Here is a 10,288-nt window from a genome sequence, read left to right on the forward strand (position 1 = left end):
AAAAAATAGTATATGCTGGAAATAACCACAAATACACCATTAGTGATTTGAATTCTACAACTCATAGGTACTCAGCTTGTGAAGAAAAAAGGAGTTTTCATATTGAACTTTTTTCTTTCAGACAAAATGGCAGTTGAGGCCATTGTATTTTCGAGAACTTATACATATTTCCTAAACATATTTCTGGAACAAAAACTACTAGTAAGTACGGCAACAGCCCCTCCTACTTACAAAAAAGCCCCTCCTTTACAAAAAAGCACATACCATTTACAACAAGCACCATCTTCCCACTGTGCAAAATACAAAAAGCACAAAAGACACCCATCTTTTTTACTATAAATACAGCAACAAGCACCATCAGCCCTCTGTCCAAAACAAAAAATAATAATCAAAAGACACCCTACCCTGGACATCACCACTATAAATACAACACCATCATGGCTGCCACCATCTAGGCTGTCGTAAATCATCCTGATCCGAGTCATTCATCTGCACAGGTTGCGCTTGCACTGGAGGTGGACGAGCAGACAAGGGAGTACAAAAAAAATCCTGCCCATGTGTCCAAACTTGGCTTTCTTGATCATGTAGCGAGGATTGCTGGAAAAAATCAGCAAACATTATTTTGGGCTTTCTATACATAAACAAAATAAATGAACACTTATCAAAATAATCAAAGGATTTTGGACCTCAGTTGTGGACAATCTCCTTCTAGTACTCGGTTTCTTGAGAGCCTTCTCAACGGGGTGTGTTCTTCTCTTAGTTGTGGGTCTCCCTTTACTCCGAACAACTAATGGACTAAGAACTTTGCTGGTTGTGCCATCAATGAGAGTAACAAGACCAGCTGTGGAACAAGCACCATATGAATCGTCATCGGGGTACTCCGATTTCAATTGTTCTAGTTGGCTGATCAATTTCACACAGCTTCTCTCGGTCTTTGCGGCATTTGAACATAGTTGATAGAAGCAATTCTGGATCCGATTGAACCTTTGTTTCTCAGGATTGCTCGTCGCCTCATAACTACTTCTTACATTGACATATTGTCTCTTTATATCCTTCCTCCACCGATCCAAAATGTATTTTGGTGGAACTTCACTCTTGTCTAACTGTGCCAGGATTCGAAGAGCATGTCGACATAATATTCCCCTAAACTCAAATAATTTGCAACTGCATGTAATATCAAGAGAAGATTCTTCACATACGCTAACAAAATAGTTTACGTGTTTAATGAATCCATCACTCACCTTAATCTCATCCCCGACTACGTACGTAAAGTTTGCCCCATCACCACCAAAATACGAGGTAGTCAAATACAAAAACCCTCGAAATTCTTCTTGGACTTCCTTGAACTTGGCAATTGTATATATTTTTTGAAATTGCTTCTCGATAGGATAGTGAGATATGCAAGGAATCTCAGTGTTAAATGAATTAAAGTCAGCAATTGCTTCATTCTCTGCCTTTCTTCTAAGGGCTGAATCGTACTGATCCACAAATTGTTTCAATGTGGTCCGGGAGTGAACGTAGTCATCAAAAAATGCATTCATGCCCTCACTACGTTGTGTGGTTGACATTCCGGCCCAAAATGTATTTTTTACGTACGCCGGCACCCAATAATGCCTATAAGCATAAAGCAATCTCAACCAAGCATTCTCGCGAAGATCATTTGTTTCAAGCAAAGCGCCCCATCGTTCTTCAAACTCATTCTCACTTAATGAGTCATACACACATTTGTGTAGACTATCTTTGATCTCGTCATATCGAGAATGTGACCCAAATTTTTCTGGAAGCTTCTTCATGATATGCCACAAACAGAAGCGATGCCTAGTTGTTGGAAACACCCTGGCAATTGCAACTTTCATTGCCTTATCTTGGTCTGTAATGATTGCATTTGGTGGTTGGTCATTCATACACTTCAACCATGACTCAAACAACCACTCAAAAGTATTCGCATCCTCATTGGAAATCAATCCACACCCGAATAGGATTGACTGACCATGATGGTTCACGCCCACAAATGGCGCAAATGGCATTTTATAAGCATTGGTCAAGTATGTGGTATCAAAAGTGATTACATCCCCGAATGATTGATACGCAGCTCTACTTCGGGTGTCTGCCCAAAACACATTCTTTAACCTCATGTCAGGGCCGACATCAATCGCATAAAAAAATTCAGCATTAATTTTCTGCATTTCCTGGAAGTAGTTAGTTAGAGCTTCAACGCCTCCAACTCCGAGACGAAGTTGTCGTGCTTTCTCAATATAGTTTTGACATTCCTTTTGCCCAAATGGCACATTCTCATACCCCCCTGCTTCAACAATTACACTCTGGAAAGTTTTTGACGTACGTATTCCAGCTTCATCATTTATTTCCAGCCTCTTAGCCACACGAGCATCTACCTTCTTGAAGCATCTAAAGTGTCTTGCTTTCCCTGGACTGACATAATGTGTGTGATTCAATATTACACTAGACAAGCTATATCCGCCATCTTCATTCAAAACTGCATTAATTCTTGCTTTACACCCTACCCTCTCTGTTTGTCTTGGCTTGAGTATATTGGAAGCCTGACTCTTTGCTGTGCCTTGCCGCGCACATACCAATGTGAACCATCTAACCCGCCCATCTTCGCTCTGTCTAGAATTCCTTCTACGGACCCCGAACCCTTTCTGTTTAGCATATCTCATATAATAAGACCGGACTTCTTCCTCACTAGAAAAAGTCCTTCCAACTATTGGTTCCTCAACACCATCATCTTCCTTAGGTTCTTCGGTACCATCATAATTATCAGGCCCATCATCAACAAAAACTTCATCATACTCATCATCCGTCAAGTGTACATTGGAAGCCATATGAACTCAGCCTTGGAGAACCTACAATTAGTATCGCGAAGGCTATTGAATTAGCATATCATTTTATATGCCCTCATTTTATTGACATGTGAAATTATAAATACCATACAACAAAGAAAAGATCCCTACAAAATAGCATGCCGATGATGCCCATGCTGAAAAATTATTTTAAATATATATGCCCAAAAAATTTCTTCTCTCTAAGCAATATAAATCAAGCTTCTTATTTTTTTTAAAGCAATTTTTTTAAAAGGTATAACTCAAGCAGGATTTTTTTTTCTCCTATAACGTAAATCATCTTTATGAGAAATAAGTTCCATGGTTTTAATGTATTTTAACAGTTAAAACATCTTTCAGTAAATATTTTTAACTAAGCTGAAATATAGCAATATAGTTGTACATAACTTCAATTAAAAGGTGGCACCTTTACTTACGTTAAGTTTTCACTGATACACCAATGTATTCATGGAAATCTCTCGAATTATATTTTGCATTAAAACACATGTTTATTAAGGAGAGTCACACAAGATAAGAATAAATTTCAAATTTAGAAACAAATCTGGAAGTGATTTGCAGCACTCATCAAGCCGAGTATCATGGCCTCTAATTGATGTAGTTGTTTTATTTTTAGTGATTCAAATCTATAACCGATGTACACAATATCTCCTTAGATGTACAAATCCCTGAGATAGGTTTGTAAAGCTCTGTATAAATGGTTACAAAACAGATCAATATAGGTGTATCATATTTCCATTGTGAGCTTCAGAATACTTATTTTTCTACAATGTTTACATAATACAAGAATCTTGCAATGTAAGGTGTATACACACGTTAAACAAAACCGGCTACTTATAGAATATATAGCCCACAAACAGAGTTTATATACAAACAACTTCACAGAGAATAAATCACGCCCATATTTATGTGGATTCCCTTACATGTATTCATTCACATTTACAAGAAATTTTCTGCAAAAACAAGTGTGCCGGAATGCACATATACCCTTTACCTTCAGCTGCCGTGGCCTGAATGGCCGTGTCAGGGGGGGCCGATTCAGAAATAGATGGGAGGGGGTGGAATATGAATCGGAGGAGTCGGTGATCGGAGTTTCTGTCTCGACCCACCTCTCGCCGGCGTTGTATGCTGATCGGCACTGTGACCCACGCAGCAGGTGGATGGGTTTCGGATGTCCCCTGTTTCCGATTCGTAGTTCTCGGTTTGAATAGCTTCTGTGTGGGGCCTTCACTCGCCGGAGATGGGCCAAGTTTGGTGGTGGTCGGCGCTGTGATGTTGGGGGACGGACGGTGAATGGGTTTCAGATTTGCTAAACATCCACCAGAAAGGAAAGACCTTGGAGAAGGCAACCCACGGGAAGGATGAAGGAGAAAGACACTGTGCGTAATTGGCAGGCGGGAAGTGAGTTTTTCTTTTTCCTGTTTCAGAAGCCTAGTCAGCACTACAGTACTTTGCCACGTCGAGCGGTCATCCAAAGCGGGCATATGGAAGCGGCAGACTAGCTTTATTCGTAAAGTTATTATATCCCACTCTCGAGATCGGCGAAATTTCTCCAACCTCTGGCATTATTTATCTCCAACCACGAAAAAAGAAAAGAAAAAAACAAAGGATATGATAAAGAAACGAACACAGAAGAGGTCACGCAGAATATATACATACATGATACAGCTATATATATATGTATAGTCTCTCGCTCTGTTTACATACATTTTTCCTCTTTTTTATTTTGGGCTAATCATAATCTCTCCATTCACATTTCACACACACATTGCCTTGCAAAACTCGACGTCGTTGCGTCGCCCCCTGAGAGAGAAAAAAATAAAGCAAAAGCTGGGCGAGTCTCTAACAAATGCAGGTGATCGTGCGATCGAGTGATGCCGCCTCGGTTTAAGGGAGTTTGGAGACGAGGAGGTTATTTTGGGTGTCTCTGGTATGGGTGGTTTGAGTCCGACAATGATGGCGACGACGGCGGCCGGTTGTGGCGGCGGCGCTAATGGCGGGGGTGCAAGTGGTAACTGCTGCGACATGAGCGTGAGGTGCTGGTGCAGATGGCACTGTAAGGACCACCAGCACGGTGGTCACCACCGCCTCCTCTCCTCTGGGTTCCTTTTCTTCATGGGTTGCTTCGTGCTGTTGGGATCGATTGGCATGCTCTACGCCTGGCTTGCCTTTACGCCCACCTTCCGTACCACCCTGGGTGGTTCTGGACCCTCCACCTCGTTGCTTGGGTGCCAGGAGGACAATGAGGGGTCCTGGTCGGTTGGTGTTTTCTACGGGGATTCTCCCTTCTCACTCAAACCTATCGAGGCGGTGCGTTTCATCCATTCCCTGCTTCTCTTTCCCTTTTTTCATTATAAAATACGCACAAAAAAGGGTTGGTTTTTCTTAATCTTATTAGATGTTAATAAGGTTTTTCTTTTGTTACTGATATTGGGTATTTTTGTGATATAAGCAATTGTGGGCCTGTCTTGTATTTTGAAATTGTCCTTCACTCTGGGGAAATTGGGTGCAGATGAATATGTGGAAAGATGGGAGTGCGGCCTGGCCGGTGGCTAACCCTGTGCTAACGTGTGCTTCGGTTTCTGATGCTGGCTTCCCTAGCAACTTTGTTGCCGACCCTTTTCTTTATATTAAGGTGGTAATTCTTTCCCTTACTTTGGATTTTCCCCTTTGAGTTTCATTTTCTTCACTCTTTTGAGGTTTTCTTTATTTTTCGTGTTATTGTAAGTAATTGAGAGCTTTGTTGTAACATGCGTTGTAACGAAGTTGACTAATCAATGTTTGTTCAGTGCTTGAAGAATAGCAACAAAGGAATTGAATAGTTCTACCCGTACACACGCCGCGTTAAAAATGAAAATATCATTGTATTTCACCATTCTTTTCTTACGAGTTTCTTGTTTGTAAGGTTCAAAAATTTGAACTTGCTTTTGTTTAAGGATTGTTATCTCGATTTCTAGCTACTTAGTTTTTCAATTTGGGTCAGGGACTCGGGAGGTATTATCCGAGGTAGATTTGTTAGTGCAGCTATTGGAAAGGTTAAATGTTCCGTTTTTCTCTGAGAATTTGAAAGTTTGGTGAAATACACAAGGCTCTGTTACCAAGAGCATATCAACAGTAGGCTTTATGGTGTAAGATTTTAATTGTGCGCTATGGTTCACATACGTTCTGTGTTTATGACCAAACTTTATCTCGAAGGACCAAGGGTTGCAGTTCAATTAGCATCTTTTTTGGCTTCTGTGGATTGAAAGTTGACTTGGTTTCAAGTGTGAGAATATGGGAGTCGTGATTTTTGTTGTTAAGCGTACCCAAAACTAGCTAAAAAAGACGAAAACAATGCTTCAGCGGGGGAAGTAAAATACCGTTGTGCACAATTTTGCCAGGAATGGCCTTCTACTTCGAAATCAGTAACTGTGAATGTAAAAGCCCTCTACTGAAAAATGGAGATATAAATTCAATTGGCTATTTATTGTTCTTTTCATGATTTAATTTAATATAACCATGCTATGCAACTCATATGCCTCTGATTTTGTAAGTGCGCGTGGTTTTTAATGCTTTTATCTATTTTCCTGGAAAAGTTGATGAATCTGTTGTTAATTTCTGCCATTTTATTCTCATCTTCCAAGTTTGGTCACGTTGCCTTTACTCAGTGATTTTTGCATTAAAATAACCTAAACAACATTTCAAGGTTGTCTTGTCTACCGTCATATAAAAGCTAGAGTCAACTGTTGCTTTGTCTGAGAGACGGAAACATAGAATATCGGATTGATTTGCGTTGTTACGTTTTTTTGGCTTTCTGGAATTAAGCAGAAGTATTAGAAATAATTCTGATGCTCCGCTGGTTATGTAGCTTTGGAGAGGTGACTAGTTTCCCTCAAGTGGCTTCAGATGGGAGACTGAATTCATAGAGAAAGGTGATAACTGTCATTGATGTGATGAACGTTAGGATAGTTAGGTAACAATCTTAGGGTTTCAACACATTGGTGTAGCCTATTGACAGAAGTGCAAAAAAAGAGGGATTTTTTATTTATTTTTTAATAAATAATGTATGAGATTTAGGAGAATGAGGAGGCCATCAAGTGAGTTGACATAACATACATTGTGGAGATGTTGCCCTTGAAGGCAAATTTGCAGGGTTCATGAAGGAGGAATGTATCGGTGTTATTCCCTAAGAATCATAGTTAACTGGTTTTGAAAGTCCATCCTTTTTTAATAACCCAGTAAACTCAGGATTGTAGTATTTATGAGGCTCTCTTGGCCTGTTTTTGTTTTGGGTATATATTATTATATTTCTTCATTGTTGCCTTGTTTGGGAAATTAGTTTAATTTTCAATTGTTCTGGAATCACATTTCAGGGTGATACACTTTACCTCTTCTATGAAACCAAGAATTCCATCACTTTGCAAGGAGACATTGGAGTTGCTAAAAGTACTGATAAGGGAGCAAGTTGGCAACAAGTGGGCATTGCCTTGGATGAGGACTGGCATCTCTCTTATCCATATGTCTTCAACTACCTTGGCCAAGTAAGACTTTGAATCTCTTTTTTGTGTGCACATGACACATTACATAAGTAAACATCCTTAGAGCACCTTATAATATCATTTGTGCTAGCTGTAAAATGGACTAATTGATAATGTTCTACCAGTGGCATCAACATATCAAAAGAGTAATGATACACACAAATCTTTTTTACAACTCTTTTTGGAACTCTGTTTAAATGGGAGGACGGATATGTTAATTCTGAATTCAAGTTAAAAAACTTGTTCAAACAGTGAAATTGTCAAATGTCTCTTATTAAAAGAAAATTGTCAAGGAATCATGTAGAAGCTAGAAACATACACTCGACAATTCCATTACCAGAATATTTAAGTGAAAGGTTTTTGCATTGATTGCATTGTTTCATTTTTCTTATTGTTTCTCACAGATTTATATGATGCCTGAGAGTAGCGAGAAAGGAGAACTTCGTCTTTACCGTGCACTCAACTTTCCATTGCAATGGACACTGGAAAAGGTCATCATGAAGAAGCCCCTTGTTGATTCCTTCATTATTGATTATAATGGAAAGCATTGGCTTTTTGGTTCGGATCACAGTGGTTTTGGTGCCAGCAAGAATGGACAGCTGGAGATCTGGTATAGCAATTCACCATTTGGTCCTTGGAAACCACACAAGAAGAATCCTGTACATAATGCTGACAAGAGCTCAGGGGCTCGGAATGGAGGGAGACCATTTTTCTACAATGGAAACCTTTATCGCATTGGCCAAGACTGTGGCGAAACATATGGGAGACGAGTGCGCATCTTCAACATAGAAGTTCTTACAGTTGATGAATTTAAAGAAGTTGAAGTCCCCTTCGGCTTGACAGAGCCTAATAAAGGTCGTAACTCTTGGAATGGTCGTCGCTATCATCAACTTGATGTTCAGCAGTTAAGTTCTGGTGAATGGGTTGGGGTTATGGATGGGGACCGTGTACCTTCAGGAGATCCATTCTGGCGGTTTATTCTTGGTTGTGCTTCAGTTGCAGTTGTTGCTGTACTTGTCATACTGCTTGGCATACTACTTGGAGCTGTGAAGTGTATTATTCCCCTGAACTGGTGCGTTCACAACTCGGGAAAGAGAAACTATGCTTTCTTGGCTTGGGAAAGGTCAAATCTGCTTTCTTCCAAACTGAGACGGTTTTGCAGCCGCTTGAACAGAGCACCTTCATTTCTCCGAGGATGGATAAGACCTAATACGTGTGTTGGAAGACTAGTTATCGCTATAATTGTTGTTATAGGCATTGCATTAATGTGTACAGGTGTTAAGTATATCTATGGTGGCAACGGTGCTGAGGAAGCTTACCTATGGAAAGGCCACTACTCACAGTTCACGTTATTAACAATGACATATGATGCTAGGATCTGGAATTTGAAAATGTATGTGAAGCATTACTCAAGGTGCTCTTCGGTGCGAGAAATTGTTGTGGTGTGGAATAAGGGAGTACCTCCCAAACTGAGTGACCTGGACTCAGCAGTGCCAGTCAGGATCAGAATAGAGAAAGAGAACTCACTGAATAATCGGTTCAAAATGGATCCTTTGATAAAGACTCGTGCTGTTCTGGAGCTTGACGACGACATTATGATGACTTGTGATGATATCGAGCGGGGTTTTAAGGTTTGGCGTCAGCACCCAGATCGTATTGTGGGGTTCTACCCACGGCTCATCGATGGAAGCCCATTGAAGTACAGGGGTGAGAAATATGCCCGAAGACGTAAAGGGTATAACATGATTCTTACAGGGGCAGCTTTCTTAGACAGTCAAGTAGCTTTTGGGAGGTATTGGGAGGAGGCAGCCAAGCAAGGGAGGGAATTGGTCGACAAGTACTTCAACTGTGAGGATGTTCTACTAAATTTCTTGTATGCAAATGCAAGCTCTTCTAGGACTGTAGAATATGTAAGACCAGCATGGGCAATAGACACATCAAAGTTATCTGGTGCAGCCATTAGCCGAAACACAAAAGTGCATTACAAGTACAGAAGCAAATGCCTCCTGAAATTTTCAGAGATGTATGGAAGTTTGGCTGGCCGCAAGCTGGAATTTGACAGTCGGAAGGATGGCTGGGATACTTAGTGAGACCAACAAATTTTCACAGCAGAACTCCGACTCTTCCATCTTGTTCTTTCTTCGTTAATTTGGTATCATTTTTGGTTATTTACTGTTCATTTATTTCCCCAGGTGTGAATTGTTTTTGGGGAACTTTAGGTATAAACATCTTCTGCAAAATGTATATTGGTTTTGTCATAGGTTTTGTTTTCACATGTTTTCTTGTCGAGAATGATCAAGTATGGGTTATCTTCACTCTTTCCATTGGAATATTGGGTAAGAAACTTGGTAAGCAATGTGGAATGCGAGTCATCTTGTGCTTGATGAGGTATGATTGGTTTAGGGTGCTATTTTTGAAGTGACTTGCTACTCTTTTATCTTTTATTCTAGGGCAATGCTAGGGGACCGAGAATGGTGCCCCTGCATTGTATTGACAAATGCAAATGTGTTTATTTATTTATTTATTTTCAATTACTTTTATATATATTTAAATAATTTAAAAAAAAACTCACTAATAATCACTTCTTGAATTATTAAATAAAAATAATAATTAAAAACAATCTTCTGTTTTGTCGGTAAATCCCATATTTTTATCTATTGAACTGTTAGCCACTTCGTAGTTGGGACATGCTATTTTGAAACTTGGCGATATGGATCTGCAACTTGTTCTTTCTGAAAGGGACAGAGGAAGAGGAAAAGAACAGTCGTCAGTTTCCTTCACGAAGCACACCCTAATTTTTTAGAGTCTTGCAACATATAAGTAAAATCATATACTAATATATGTGTTAATACTGATTTTTTTATATTTAAAATTTAAATTAGTATTATTTTTAATAAAATTTATTTTTTAATT

General features: G+C 39.6%; 2 protein-coding genes across 2 annotated transcripts; one reads left to right on the forward strand and one right to left on the reverse strand.

Annotated features, from left to right (window-relative positions):
• Positions 1-435: 435 nt before the first annotated feature.
• Positions 436-2,843, reverse strand: LOC122292182 (protein FAR1-RELATED SEQUENCE 5-like). The gene is made up of 2 exons (XM_043100421.1): positions 687-2,843; positions 436-597 (listed from the first exon to the last, which is right to left on the reverse strand). Exons 1-2 carry the CDS (start codon positions 2,841-2,843, stop codon positions 436-438), a joined length of 2,319 nt encoding a protein of 772 aa, XP_042956355.1.
• A 1,628-nt stretch (positions 2,844-4,471) lies between these two features.
• LOC122291663 (glucosamine inositolphosphorylceramide transferase 1) lies at positions 4,472-9,690 on the forward strand. Its single transcript, XM_043099505.1, has 4 exons — positions 4,472-5,168; positions 5,371-5,493; positions 7,211-7,378; positions 7,780-9,690. Exons 1-4 carry the CDS (start codon positions 4,791-4,793, stop codon positions 9,460-9,462), a joined length of 2,352 nt encoding a protein of 783 aa, XP_042955439.1. The 5' UTR covers positions 4,472-4,790; the 3' UTR covers positions 9,463-9,690.
• The last annotated feature ends 598 nt before the right edge of the window (positions 9,691-10,288 follow it).

The sequence above is a fragment of the Carya illinoinensis genome, chromosome 13 (genome assembly GCF_018687715.1).
Source record: "Carya illinoinensis cultivar Pawnee chromosome 13, C.illinoinensisPawnee_v1, whole genome shotgun sequence".
Classification (NCBI taxonomy): Eukaryota; Viridiplantae; Streptophyta; class Magnoliopsida; order Fagales; family Juglandaceae; genus Carya; species Carya illinoinensis.